Consider the following 15,651-nt stretch of genomic DNA (forward strand, 5'->3'; position numbering starts at 1 on the left):
AAGTGTCTGCCTTAGGCTCAGGTCATGATCTCAGGGTCCTGGAATCAAGCTCCACCCAGGGCTCCCCGTTCAGTGGGGAGTCCGCTTCTCCCTCTCCCTCTGCCTTCTCCCCTTGCTTGTGCTCTGTCTCTCTCTCTCTCAAATGAATAAATAAAATCTTTAAAAAGAAAGAAAGAAATACTAAAGAGAGATTAAAGCACTCTTGGTGCTAAGAACAAATGCCCTCAAGCTAGCTTAAGTTGGGGTGAAGGGGCACTTAAGGAAATAGAGATTTCTCACGGAATCCAAGGGCAGATGTATCCAGGCCTCAGAGGGAAGAGGACAGAAGAAAATCATGAGGCATCTTGTCTCTCTGTCTCTAGACAGAGACTGTCTTTAGCATAGCTTCCTCAGTTTCTCCCGCCCATGGCTCAATAGGGCTGCCCCCAACCTGCACCTTCAGTCCCAGAGTCTACACAACTGCTTGGAGTTCTTAGTTTCTTTTTGTAACAATTATTTCCCAGGGAGATTAAGAGATAAACCAAAAACAAAAACAGAATCCTGGCTTTCTGGAAAGGTATTTTATTGCTTCTCCCTCTCTCAACCTCTGTATTTCAAAGAACAAAGAGAAGGGGGTAGGAAGAACATTACAACCTCACCTCTGGCAGATGGCATGAACTGCCTTGATGAAGGACAGAGGCCTTCCCCAGTGACAGAATAGAGTCAAATGGCTTTCACTCTCTTACCCCTGCGTAGACAATAAGGTATGCTCGCAGAATTCTGGAGCAAAGGCATTCCTTGTACGTGCTCTATTTTGGATAGATTGTTTTACAGTTTTAGAAGCTCACTTGAGTAATCCCACATTCACAGTCCTACCCTTCCCGTCTCTATAGGATCTCCTCTCCACCCATCTTCTATATTTCAGACTCCCTGCCTTGACAGATAGCCTTCAGTTAGCTTTAAAGAGCACTTTTTTTTTTTTTTCTGGGTACTAACCCAGACACGAAGTTATGCTCAGCAATTTTAGCTAATGTTCTTCTTGGACAGGTTGCAGAAGTAAATTTAGAATTTTTTGACCAAAAGAAAAATTAGCTAACAATTTTTTAAAAAACAGAAAAACCAGTATTCTATCCAAAATATTATTTTTTTAAAGACTTTATTTATTTACCTATTTATTTATTTGAGAGTGAGAGCATAAAAGATCACAGAGGCAAAGGGAGAGGGAGAAGTAGGTTTCCCACTGAGCAGGGAACCCGATGTGGGGCTTGATCACAGGACCCCAAGATTATGACCTGAGCTGAAAACAGATGCTTAAATGACTAAGCCACTCAGTGTACCCACAAAATACTACTGTAAAGTTCAAAATAAAATGGAGTAGATCTCCAAAAAATTGAGACCTGTCCCCCCAAACCTTTTGTTTCTAAAACTAGCTACATAGAAAGTTTGTCTCCATTTCCAAGTTAGCAGAAAAGACCATATGATACTACTTGAGTCTCATTTCACCCCCTGACCAGGGTCGAAGTAGCCCCCCTTGTGAGTTGGAACATAAATCTCCAAAGGAGGATTGACCTGGGCATATAGGACTTAAATAATTAAAAGGCAATTAACTTTCTAATAATGCAAACAGATAGGAGATTTCCATAGAGCCTGGAAACCTCAAAGCAGAGATATCAAGATGTACATGACAGCTCACGTTGAGGCCTAAGTTAAAGACTTGTTTTTAATCATAAAATGGAAAATCAAAGCTAGAATAAACAGTGATAGCTAAATTAAGGTGATATTTCATGGGGAAAAGGTAACTCAATGTTCTATGATTATATTTGTTCATTGTTCTGTGTTGTATCTCCAGTTAAAGTCTTTATGGAAATAATAACCAGCTGGTTTGTTCCATTGTTTTAAAAAAAGTGTTACACATCCATAGAAAAAGCAAAATCTACCACACTATGTATTAAACGTTCTGAGGATCAGGTAACAAAACCTGAAGAAAGCCTTGTCCAGGGCCTCATGCTGTTCCAGTAGACATCTGACCTCTCCTCCCATTTGGCAAACCCTTCACCTTGTGGGTCCTGGAGGGGGCCATGCCAGATATTCTCCCCGTAATGATCTTCACATCCATTCCAGACTGCCTTGAGAGCCACTGATGAAGAAACGACATGGAAGAGATCCTCATTCTCTCTGGGGTAGCATAGGCTGCCGTTGTAATTCCGACTTGCTGGTATGGGTGTGGCAACAGTACAGATGGTGACATCTAGTGCCTGGGAGTGATGGCAACCATTACCTTACCCAAGAAGTTTTTCTAAAACACAGCTTTATTGAGATAAAATTCACATGCCATACAAATTACCCATTTAAAGTGTACAATTCAGGGGCGCCTGGGTGGCTCAGTGGGTTAAAGCCTCTGCCTTCGGCTCAGGTCATGATCACAGGGTCCTAGGATCGAGTCCCATGTTGAGCTCTCTGCTCCGCAGGGAACCTGCTTCCTCCTCTCTCTCTCTGCCTGCCTCTCTGCCTACTTGTGATTTCTCTGTGTCAAATAAGTAAAATATTTAAAAAAAAATTTTTTTAGGGGCGCCTGGGTGGCTTCGTGGGTTAAGCCGCTGCCTTCGGCTCAGGTCATGATCTCAGAGTCCTGGGATCGAGTCCCACATCGGGCTCTCTGCTCAGCAGGGAGCCTGCTTCCTCCTCTCTCTCTCTGCCTGCCTCTCTGCCTACTTGTGATCTCTCTGTGTCAAATAAATAAATAAAATCTTTAAAAAAAAAATTTTTTTTAAAGTGTACAATTCATTGGTTTTTAGTATATTCACAGAGTTGAGCAACAAATCATCACCATTAGTTATAGAACATTCTTATCATCAAAAAAATACATTCCACACTCCTTAAGCATCCTCCAATCCTCTCACCATTTCCTGTGCAGCTCTAGGCAACCACTAACCAACTTTTTCCCTCTCTACAGATTTGCTTCTTCTGGACCTTGCATAAATGTGGAAATGGGCAATATGTAGTCCTTTATGTCTGTCTTCTTTCTCTAAACATATTGTTTTCAAGGTTCATCCATGATGTAGCATAAATCAGTACTTTATTTCTTTTTATGGCCGAATAATGTCCCATGTATGAATGTATTATATTCTCTTTATCCATTCATTAGTTGATGGACATTTCAGTCATTTCCACTTTTTGGTTATTATGAATATGCTGCTATGAACACTTGTGAACAAGCTTTATGCAGACAGATCTGTTCATTTCTCTTGGGTATGTACCTAGGAATGGATTGCTGGGTCACATGGTAATTCAACGTTTAGCTGTTAAAGGAACTACCAGATTGTTTTCCAAAGCAGTTGTAACCATTTTATATTCCCACCTGTGGTGTATGAGGGTCTGATTTTCCTGTTATCTTCATCAGTACCTATTATTGTCTTTTTGGTTAGAGTTACCTTAGTAGCTGTGAAGTGGTATCCTGTGTTTTTGATTTGCATTTCCATGATGGCTAATGATACTGAACATTTTTTCATGTGCTCATTGGACATCTGTCTATCTTCTTTGGAGAACTGCCTGTTCAGATACTTTGCCCATTTTAAATTTGGGATATTTGTCTTTTTATGATTGAGTTCTATAGTTCACCAGACCAGTTTTGAGGTATGGTTTTAATGGTTGTTCCTGGCTCTCTAATTCCTCTTTTCCACACTTCTCATGAGTCTCTAAACTACCAGTATTCTGTGAATACAGTCATTTTGTGCTTAAATAGGTCACAGTTAGCCTCTATTACAACTTAAAACCTGACAGATGCAGACTACAACCCAAGGCAGCTCTCCTCACCTAGAGAAAAGCACTCACATAAAACCTTACTGGCAAATGGAAAACTGTTTGGAAGACTGGCTTTCTAAATTTGTGATTCTCAACTCTTAAGCTCTGCAAACTCAGTCCAGGGGAACTTAGGACAAGTGGAAACTCTGGCAGTTTGAGTAGCAGGTAAGAACTGGAGCAAAGAGAAATGGAAAGAAAACTCTAAGAAATGGTTGCCATTTCTTGCCATTCTACTCTAAGATTAAGTAGGCCATTGATTGTTGGAAGTTATTCAGATGGTAGGGCCCCAGTTTTCTGCTGCTGGCAGTCCTCTCTCCGCCTTGGTCCACAAAGGCTGTGTGACCTGCATTTCCCGTCAACCTGGGTTGGTATCCAGTGATTTTCTTCCAGCCAAGTATATGAATGGAGTAGGAGTCCTAATTCTATCAGCCGATTTAACTACACATTTTGTTATTGGGCAATTTCAGTTCATATATCAACACTGCCGACTTTGTGTATGCTTTCTTTCCTCCTCCTTTTGCATCCTGGATTCTCAGGGAAATAAGATTATCCCTCTGTCCCAGAGTTATAAGTGATCTGAGGCCGAGGGCGTGAAGAAAGTCGTTCTGCAGTGTCCTAGGTAATAGTCTTCCCTCATTCCTCTGAGCAGGACCGCAACTGTAGCTCTAAAGGGCCGTTGGTGCTCTCTCACTCCTAAGCACCCACTTTCCCCTTTCTGGTGCCCCCTAATCCCAGGAGAGTGTCTTAGGTCCAGTATTGGAGGGGTTTGTTCAAAAGGGAATCCAATCTGGGGCGCCTGGGTGGCTCAGTGGGTTAAAGCCTCTGCCTTTGGCTCAGGTCATGATCCCGGGGTCCTGGGATCGAGCCCCGCATCGGGCTCTCTGCTCAGCAGGGAGCCTGCTTCCTCCTCCCTCTCTCTCAGCCTGCCTCTCTGCCTACTTGTGATCTCTATCTGTCAAATAAAATAAAAATAAAATTTAAAAAAAAATGGGAATCCAATCTAAACCAGATGCTGACAGGTTTAAATTTTCAACCCTCTCAAAGGTGTGAGCACTTCTGTCCTAATTTCTCTCTATGTGGCTGGCCTTTTGCCAAATTCAAAGACCTCTTATAAGTTCTCATTCTCTGTGCCCTTGTCTTGGCACCAGGAACAAAATGATTTGAGACCGTGATGGTATAAGCAACGTTGATCTGAGAGAAGGAAACCTGAGACGCTGGGATGAAATGTTTCATGGTGAGCTCCAACCACTTGTCCATTTGACAATCATTTCTTAAGCACCTACTGTGCACCAGACCCCGTGTCCTAGCTGCTGGAGACGCAGCAGAGAAGCAAAGCAAGGCCCCTGCCCTCATGGAGCTTCCCTCTAGTGGTGGCAATAAACAATGAATAAACAAACAAACAAACAAACAAAACCCACCGTTTCAGAGAGTGACGGTGCTATGAAGAGCAATCTGAAATCGTGAATAATGTAATAGTGAAAGTTAAGAAGAGGGCCTGATGGGCAGAATGGCTGAGGAAAGTCTCTCATCATCGGTATTGACACCTAGAGAGCAGGTCTGGGGAAGAAGCACCAGAGAGAGAGAAAAGAGCAAGTCAAAGACAAGCATGCAGGAATAGGCTGAGCACACTGGAGGTTCTGAAAAAAGCCAGTGGGGGTTGTGAACATCACAGAAGAGTGTGAGAGGAGCTGTGAGAGGTAAGCAGGTCAGGCAGGGCCTTGAGGTCTATGCAACACAGGTCTATGCAACACTCAACACAGAGAGGTTAAATGTCTTACACCAAGTCACACAGCAAGTACAGAACCAGGATGATAATCCAGGTCTTTTCAATCCTATTATGTGTTTTTCCATTATAACCTGGTTTATGCCCCAAATGGTGCTGGATGAAGAGGGGATTTCCTGAAGCCCTTCTTGGAGATCCAAAAACTCTAAGAGGAGATCCAAAAACTCATTCTTCTCCTCATTGTCTCCTGAAAACAAACACACACTAGAAAAGCAAACTTTGAAGTGTACCATGCTAAATCCAAAAATTCTTTTAAACAAAGGATCTGAATTTTAAAGAGTAAATACCTATTGAACATTTATCATATGATCCCACAGAACAAGTAGAGCAGTTATTTTGGTGTTACTGTTTGACCTTATGAAAATTCAATCACACGAGATTGCCTAATGTCTATTTTTAAACACAAGATCTTCTCTCCCCATTACACCCTAGGAAATTTAATATGCTAAGATGCTGCTCAGAATTTGCTACTACGTAGATTTTCTGGATCTTTTATGCTTTGCTTTTGAAATTAGAAGCAAACTGAAATTCAAAATTTTTTAAAGTAATTTTACACTCAAGTGAAAAAGTAAGAAATTGGCTAATAAAGACCAGATTGTGTATACTGTGTACACATATATAAAATCCTGAGGTGGGCCCTGAACTCATGACCATTCTAGTACTAACTCTGCCATTAGACTAGGGCTAGAATCCTAGCACATTTTTCTAGCTGCCTGACATTAGATAAATTACTCAGTACTGCTAAGCCTCCATTTTCTCTTCCCATAAAACAGAGATGGAAACAATGCTTACATCATACAGTTACTGTGAAAATAACTCAAAATAACAAGTGATAGTGCAAGGGATAGACTCGTTAATTCCTTGAGTAAATACTGGTTTCCCTTCCCTTCTCTGGGTCTCTGCTCACTCATCAGCAACGTAACTCAGGGAAATAATGCTAAGGCCCATTCCAGGGAAGTGCCATCAGCAGCCAGGCTTTCCTGCCAGACTTGGACCCAGAACAGTGAAACCTTCTTCTGCAGGCAGAGAGAGAAGGGCTAGCCAGATGGACCCAGAGACTGACACAAAACTCACAGGGAAATGAGCAGGGAAGCTTAAGGCTCTGAGACTTGATGGGCCAGGATCCTAGTAGACCCTCACCTCAGTTCCCCAGGCCCAGTTCATTTTACCAGTGTGTTCACTTCGACTAATTGCACATGAGATTATGTTTACTGTCTGCCCTCTCCAGAAACTGAACTCTAAAGGTTAGGGATTCTGTTTGGTTCACTCACTTTGCGTAGTGTCTTAATAAATATTTGCAGAATGTGCCCCTTTTCTTATAGTAGGTACATTTCTGAAATTGAAGGTGTCACGAGCTTGGCTAAGTCATTCCCAGGTATTCCTGTCTCAGCATCCATTTTGTTTGGCTAAGTGACCTGCAAGAGCCTTGAAGAGACAGCAGCCTCCCTCATGCTGGCACATGCCCTGGGTAACTGTCTGAAGAGTCACATGACCCAGGAAGTTCCTGATATGACTTCCCCAACAGTTCTTGTGATCAACAATCTCCCCCCCTCAATGCCTCTCCGCTGCGTGCCCCTCAGATAAGAACCTCATGAAGCTTACCGAAACCATACTCATTTTAGTTTGAATTGACTGATCCAGTCTTAACCCAGGAAGCCCCAAAATCTTCCACTCATGGACCCTAATAAAGGCCTATGTCCCAGGTCTTGACCTCCTCTCTGCCCTCCGCCTTGACCTCCCTGTGTGGCCCCTTGAGCTACGCCATGTACTTCCTCCAGGTCTTGGAGTAATAAACTTCTCTACTGTGATTTCTCTTGTGGCCTTTTGAAGAACAATGGCTCACCATCTGGCCCTCTATGCTCCATTTAACAAATGTTAATTTTAAAAAGTCATAACAGGAGGAAATTAATCTTATTTACAAATCGACAATTTTAAGTGCCCTATTGAAATCAGCCATTTAGATGAAATTTGTGGTAAACATAAATTTGTTTAGCATCATGTGAATTTTTTTTTAAGATTTTATTATTTATTTGACAGACAGAGATCACAAGTAGGCAGAGAGGCAGGCAGAGAGAGGAGGAAGCAGACTCCCTGCTGAGCAGAGATCCCAATGCGGGGCTCGATCCCAGGACCCTGAGATCATGACCTGAGCCGAAGGCAGAGGCTTTAACCCACTGAGCCACCCCGGTGCCCCTGAATTTTTTTTTTTAAAGAGAAGCATCACCAAACTAAGAAACATATTAACGGCTCCATAAGAAGGTCTGGAGCATTCAGTTTGGTAGACAACAGTAGCATCAATTAATCTTCCCACATATCTTGGACTTTATCAGATTAGGATATGGAATTTTGGAACTGAATACATTCTAGTTGCCCTAATAGAGGACTTTTCCCTGGACAAAAAGCAAAGCCTATTCTTATCCTCCCATCTATGATCTGGCTCAAGGATCAGTCTAGGGGAAGTGTTCCAACAAGTCACAGAAGGTGGGAATGATGACCGCAGACATCCTAATTGAACAATCCCTCTGTACTTATCACTGTCCCCTCCAAGCTACTGTGTTTCCAGAGTCACTGGACATTGTCAGTTCCCCTAAATGAATGACACCAAAATTCTCCCTGGTCTAACGGGTTCAACCTCCCAACTAAATTTGCTTCTCACAGGAATCGGGATGATTTGACAATTCACTTGCTTATTCATTCGTTGTTATTCTTGCCATTCACTTATTCATTCAACATTCTCAAGCCTCGAAATCCTGAGGGCTTCTAGAAGAGAAGAAGAAAGCTTAGATGGAACTGCAATTAGCAGCACAAGAGCTGGAACAAGGAGCCAAAGGAATACCTAAACACATATTGTGTCTGAAATATCTTTCTGCCCAGCTGCTGTATTACCTCTGCAAAACTTTTCTAAATCTAATTTTAAGAAGAATGTATGTCTTGGGGTGCCTGGGTGGCTCAGTCAGTTAAGTGTCTGCCTTTGGCCCAGGTCATGATCCCTGGGGTCCTGGGACTGTAGCCCACATCGGACTCCCTGCTCAGCAGAGTCTGCTTCTCCCTCTCCCTCTGCCCTTCCCCTGGCTTGTGCTTGGTTGCTCTCAAATGAATAAATAAAACCTTAAAAAAAAAAAAAGAAGTAGTAGTAGAAGAAGGAGAATATATGTCTTTTCTCTATTCCTTTGTTAATATCCTTAGTGTAATGCTTATGACATTATGTTGGAGTCAACTGCTTTCCCGTGCCAGATTGAGCTCCTTGAGAGAAGCAACCTTGCCACCCAATCACCTTCATGCTCCTGGTGCCTAGCACAGGGCCTGGCATATACATCTTCAGGAAAAGGCCTATGGATTCCAGTGAAGCTAATGAATGTCTAGGTATCATCAGGCATGCATTGTCTCATATGGTACCCAGTAGACCCATGTGGCTATTGAGTATTTGAAATGGAGCTGTGAGGGAGGAATCAAGATGCACTGAAAAGTGAAATACACTTCAAATTTCGAAGACGGCATAAATACATATAAAGCAGCCCATTAATAATTTTTAGACTGATTACATGTTGAAATGATAATACTTCAGATACGAGGTTAAATAAGTTATTAAAATTAATTTCTCTCTCTTTGTTTTTACGTCTTTTAGTGTGGCTATTAGAAAATTTTAAATTGCACATGTGGCTCACATTATATTTTCATTGGATAATGCTGACCTAAGCCAAAGATTACTCCACATCCAGTCTCTTATACCTGGTTCTCTACATTTTCTTGGTAGGAAGGGGAATTTGGTTATATTGTCTGAATTGAGTCAAGGTTTTCATTAAGCCTGGGTTCCGACTATCCAGGAAATATAAGACACATTTCTTCTATATTTGCAAAATTCTATAGTCATAATCCCTATGTTCCACACATTAATGGGTTTGTTGTTTAAAAAAAAAAAAAATCCAACTCTTGCTGCATTCCCTACACTGAGTCAAAGTCTAACCAAGGGCATGTAATACCCATGCAGCCAATATTTAAATAGCTCTTCAGTTTCTGGCTCCAAGGGCCTGTTTTATACTCTCTCCTCCCTCAATCTCTGGCATCCTGAGCAGTCACCCCTCCCACCTCAGCTCTTTCCACTGACCTCAAAAGAGGGCTGGCTCAAATAACACACTTGTCAAAACACCTGGATAAGCACAGCAGTGGGAGACAGCCTATAAATAGACATATGGAAACAGAGTGCTCCCTACTAATAACAAAAACCCCTTACAAGCTCCCTTCACTTTCCAAAAGTTTTGTTTCTTATGATGATTAGGTAAATGTAAATTTCACTAATAATTTTACTCCTATCAGCTCAGACAGACCTATTTCTACAGGCACTGGTAAAACTGCAATTCAAGATGATTTTAAGTTTTGAGTAGTGCTGTGGCAAAAATGCTCTGTGCTTAAATAGAGAAATTAAAACTGAACAGCAGAAAATGATTGCAAGCAAAAATACTGAAAAACTTCTAAGGGATTGGTCAGAAAGATAAAAGGGTCAGGCTTCACTGGTCTCCAGTCAGAAGAATGTAAAAATAATGAGTGCCAATTTACATAGCTCCCTCCATTATAGGAGACCACAGTGTTTGGCACACAGTCTGCGTCCGGTAATTACTAATGAATACATGCACATATAGGCCCTTACTGTTGAATGAAATACTGCGATCACCATGTTTTTCTTGTTTGTTTTAAAGCTTGAGTGATATGGTAAACTGAATATAGCTTCCTATTCCACTCAGAATGAAATGTGAAGTCTTTACTAGGGTCTAGAAAGCCCTACCTGATCTGCAACCCAACTCCCTCTTGGGTTCCCCTCCCACCACTCTCCCCCTTATTTACTTTGCTCCAGCAACCTGACCTCCTCGTGTCCTCAAACAAGCCCCACGTGTTCCTGCCTCAGTGCCCTTGGAACCGCTCTTCCCTTTTCTTAGAACACTCGTTCCTTCCTTTTCTGCTCATGTGTGACCTTCTCAGAGAGGCCTTCTTCACCAATGTATCCAAAACAGCATAACCCTTATCCTGCTGTATGTGTCCTCCTATCATCTATTGCCTCTTGGCATAGGAGATATTTATTTGTTTGTTTGTCTCCCTGAACTGGAAAGTCACTCCCAGGTAGGAAGAAACTTTGTTCATTTTGTTCACTGCCATATCCTTTCTGCCTGCAAAGTGTCGGGCACTTTATTCAATAAATATTTGTTGAATGAATAAACTAATGAACATCGGATTGGAGCTGAGGCCTCTGGATCTAGTCCTAGTTCTACCGCTAAAAACCTGTGTGACTTTGAACAAATGTCCCCTGACATTCAGTTTCAGAAAATGCAAAAGGACTGGCTAGGAAAGGATGCTTCTAAAGCTTCTCCCAGCTCAAAAATCCTGTGGGTTCTATAGAGTTGCTCTCTACATTTAGCTTTTGTATAAAGATTTAGCAACGCAAAAATCCTTCTCCAATATTCACAAATTATTAGCTTTCTAGGCACCTCATTATGATTGGATAGCCTGCTCCAAAGACCCCTAAGGAAGCCTTCTCCAATCCTTCCAGGGACAATGGATCCCAAGACTTGATCCCTACTTTCAGGTACTTCCCACAGAACTTTTTCCCTTAAATCTCCTATAACAGTTAATGATATAATTGTGTTTTTCTGTTTCTCCATTGAGAATGTGAACTGTAACAGTAATGGATTCTTAGTAATTTTTGTTTCCTTAGTAACCTTGCATGGCCCATGGCAATTAGTAGGCATTCTGTGAATGTTCAGTAAATGAATGAAAATAGAAAAGCCAAAGTGAAACAGGATCATGACTCATGTTAAAATGTGAGACCTTTACTCTCCCCTCACTGATGAAGGTGGGCAGAAGATAAAGCTTGGCTGCCAGTAATGGTTCATCTGAAGGGAGGTAAGAAACTAAAACTCATCGGGAACTTACTAAAAGCAAGTACTCTTACACATATTCACACAGTTCATTTAATCCTATGACAACCTTATAAATTAGGAATTATTACTACCGTTTTACAGATGAGAAAATTGAGGCTCTGAGAAAAAAGGGAATTTGCCCATGATAGAATGGCTGATAGGTTCACTCAGGCTTCTTCATGCGATATACTCGTATCACTAAATAATACATCAGGAGGGTAGTTCCCTGATTCAATGCAAGCAATGGCATGTGTAAGGGTGTTATAATTAAAGGGAATTTTTTTCCTTGATTTAGAAAGGTCACTACAGATAATTCCATCTACCATTCCTGAAAGTGTAAAGAAAGGTTTACAAGAAGATTACATTGTGCCTTTTGAATTTTTAAGTTCATTTTTCTGATAATAAAATGCACTACCTATTCATTATAGAAAAGTCAAAAAATACAGATTTTTAAAAAAAATTTTAGTCAACCATTATCCCATCACTCAGAGACAGCTACTATTAACCTTTTTAAACTTAAGGTTAATAAAACTTACCATAACCTTTATTATGTTCTTTATTATGTTAACCTTTATTAACCTTTTATGAAACTTTACTAACATTTTAGGCCTTTTTCCAATTCGTATTTTATAGTGAGATCATTCTAAATTATAAAATGAAGACTTCTTTCATATTCAATATACATACTTCCCACGTTGTTAGAAATCTTCATAAACAGCATTTTAATAATGGCTTAGTAATATCACATAAAGTTGACACAGTAATCAATCATTCTGTTACTATTAGGCTATTTCTATTTATTTACTAATAACTGCCTCTTAGTTAAAAAAAAAAAAAAAAGTTTGTAATTTAACTTCTGAGAATGGTTCCAACCTCAAGAAAATGCAACCAACTTTTCCATTCAAGATGGGGGAAATCTCCCACTATTATTCAAAGAGATGAGGTCTACCAATTTTTCAAGGTAGAAGCTAGTTGGGACTATTCTAGGTTCACCTACAGTAAGGGTCTCTCTCCTGCAAAGGAAGGGAGGTAGTGAAAGTCCAGCAGTGGCCTGGAGGAAGCAAACCCAGGTTCACCTCCAGGTTCTTTTTTTTTTTTATTTGACACAGAGAGAGAGCACAAGCAGGGGGAGCAGCAGGCAGAGGGAGACAGAGAAGCAGGCTTCCCACTAAGGAAGGAGCTAGATGCAGGGCTCGATCCCAGGACCCTGGGATCATGACCTGAGCCAAAGGCAGACGCTTAACCAACTAAGCCACCCAGGCACCCCTAACCTTCAGGTTCTTACACCATCAGTATATGTCTCATACCATCAGTAAATTATATAAAGCCTCAGTTTCCTCATCTATAAAAGGACAGTCATCGAATAATGTTGCTGGGAGGGTTTAAATGAGAAAACATCTGTGAACATTTAGCACTAAGACTGGCACAGAATGAGTGGACTCTCTTAAAACTGTACAACTTTGGTGGAATAGCCAAGAAAAAGGGGTTAAGAATGATGGGACAGCATTCTTACCTCCCATCCTTTAGAGAATATTCTAAGTTCACACCTCTAGCCTCGGGGGGGGGGGGGAGAAAGAACTTTAGGCCATATTTGTAAACTTACACACAACAAAATAGTTTGATTTCTGACAACATTTCGAGGTAGGAAAAATTCCCTGAGACATCCTGCCCACTGACATCTCTCTACCTCTAGCTATGGTTCCCATCTCCTTTCCTCTGGCCCTCACCATGGTTCAATCCCTATACATCTTTCTTTCTCTTTGCTACTGTCTCCCTGATCTGAGTCCTTCCAAAACCAACTTTTCAATCGGCTGTCAGTAACCCTTCCATAACTTCAGTCTGTATTCCTAAATCTTGCTCCCAAGTTTACTGATTTCTTGTTACCCATGTCGTCAAATCCAAAAAATTTAAAAAATTAACAATACCTCCACTCCCAACCCTATTCTCTCTGGTTGCCCTCACTCAACTAATTCTGACTCTTGCCCTGATATCCACCTTACCATCTGTAGTCAGAGCAAGCTGAAATTTACTGCAGATAAATCCTATTTTTCACCTGAAGATCCTGACCTTTGTCAAAGGGCAATGCAACCTCAGCCTGGTGCTTTGAATCACTGTCAGCTGCTCCCATTTTAGAGTAAATGAGTTTTCAAATTCTCTAGGTGGTAAATTTTGGTTGGGCAAGGATACAAGGATCCTGAACACCATTAAGTGGGAAAGGTTATAAAGGCTGGGATTGACAGATTTCCCTTCTCTGTATTGTCCAGGAATCACAGGTCATGACTTCCTGTTCCATTTCCCACAGGTATCTTCTCTTCCCCTTTTCCTTTCCGCATCTCCTGACTACTCTCCAAAGCCCAGGTCATGCCCACTGCCGAAGCACTCACAGATCTACATACTCTCCTCTGAGCTTCTGCGGTATACACGGTCTTCCTCCCTGCCTGCCCCTCTCATTTATGTAGCAGAGAGACTCATGCTCCCCATTTGCTCTCTAACTTCTTCCATAAAATCCTTGAGGGCAGGTATGTGCCTGCTTCCCACTTGGCAGTTATGAGGTAAATATGGGACCAACAGGGGCGCGTGGGTGGCTCAGTGGGTTGAGCCTCTGCCTTCGGCTCAGGTCATGATCTCAGGGTCCTGGGATCAAGCCCTGCATCAGGTTCTCTGCTCAGCCGGGAGCCTGCTTCCTCCTCTCTCTGCCTGCCTCTCTGCCTACTTGTGATCTCTGCCTGTCAAATAAATAAATAAAATTAAAAATATATATATAAAGATACGGGACCAACATTCCAGAGTTCTAAACTGACTGACCTTCCTCTTCATCAGTGGTACTCTTTGGGCTATTTCAACTTCAGCTCTGCGGGCTTTGGTTGCACAGAACTTTTAACTTTGAGTAAGAGGGGCATTCTGAAATGTTGCACGTCCTTCTGTCACCTACAAAGCCATTCTACTGATATTAATAGATTTACCCCAAAGAGAACGTGGGAAAGTAGAAACAAATCCAAATAGGAGATGAGTCCTACTATTCTCATTTTAGGGCCTATATGAAGGCTGGGAGATGGAAGAGGTAGGAGACTCGTATTTTTATACAGTATTGCCTAATTGTAATCCCATTCATTGAAACATTGATATTTGGAACAAAAAAAAAAAAGCAGGATTTTAAGAAGAGGGGTTATTGAAACTCGTGTTTTTCTCCAAGTAATTTACGAGCCTCTGTACCAAATTAAAGGCCTCTTACAAGCGACCCAGTCCAGGTTGCGAGAGACCTCCAGTCAGTCATCTGAAGGCTCTAGAGCAGCCTTCTCCCTCTCCACCCCCACCTCATATCCCCTTCTCTTCCCGCTCAGGCTTTTAAGATTGTTCCTAGGCCTTGGGCCCAGTGTAAGCGGTTCAGCACATTTTTGCAGTTAGGCAGGACCCTAAGTAAATCCCCAGTGATAAACAAGAGCACCAAGTCACAAGTTGCTGGGCGGAGGGGGAGGGGGGAAGAGGAGGAAGGGGGGGCGGTAATGAACTTTGCTGCTGCAGGCGGGCCTGTCACTCCAGCTGACAGCAAGCGCCTTCACCTTCAAGTTCCTTACCAAGGCAACACCCCCTGAGAGAAAGTGCTTAGCAGGGAGGAAATGCTCGCTAGCGCTGAAAACGAAAAAGGCGTGCGGCGTCTCCCTGCGAAGCACTTGCCCTCGAGGCCGCTTTTCCTGGCCCGCGGCAGGTCGAGCGCTCGGGCCGTGGCCTGAGGAGAGGGGCGCACGCTACCTGGCGTCCGGCTCCTCCTCCGACTCCGCGGCCGTCTCATCCTCTTCGCTCTCCGACTCCTCGTCGCTCTCCAGCCTTCGGGGGGCCTCCTCGTCCCCGTCGGAGCCGAGGGAGCTCTCCGCGGCGTAGGTGCTGTCGCTGCTCGCCATCGTGCCTCTGCCGGGCCGGAGCCGGAGCTGGAGCCGGAGCCGCCCGCGCGCGCCTGGTGTTCTCCCTCTGACTGCGTCTCTAGCGCCGGCCCGGCCCTGCCCTGCCCTGCCCCAGCGGGCGGCTCGGGTTCCCGTCCCCGGGGGCGGGCTAGCCCCGAGACTTTAAATAGAAGGCGTCAAAGTTTCGCCACCGAGCTTATGGGGCCCGGGCTCAGCGAGTTCTCCTCTTCCCCCGCGTCTGCCAACTTCCCCCACGCGACCCTCCCCGCCCCAGTTGAGG

General features: G+C 42.9%; 1 protein-coding gene across 2 annotated transcripts in view; it reads right to left on the reverse strand.

The window, feature by feature from the left end:
- CMYA5 (cardiomyopathy associated 5) overlaps window positions 1-15,651 on the reverse strand; it is a 90,110-nt gene extending 74,459 nt beyond the window's left edge. The window contains exon 1 of one of the 2 annotated variants that reach the window (XR_004283929.1): window positions 15,223-15,651. Coding sequence is in view for 1 of the 2 variants with exons in the window: in XM_032335872.1 (XP_032191763.1) it covers window positions 15,223-15,371 (149 nt within the window). In the remaining variant the exon portion in view is untranslated. The remainder of the gene's footprint in view (window positions 1-15,222) is intronic. The other variant, XM_032335872.1, reaches the window with a different exon arrangement.

The sequence above is a fragment of the Mustela erminea genome, chromosome 3 (genome assembly GCF_009829155.1).
Source record: "Mustela erminea isolate mMusErm1 chromosome 3, mMusErm1.Pri, whole genome shotgun sequence".
NCBI classification, from domain to species: Eukaryota; Metazoa; Chordata; class Mammalia; order Carnivora; family Mustelidae; genus Mustela; species Mustela erminea.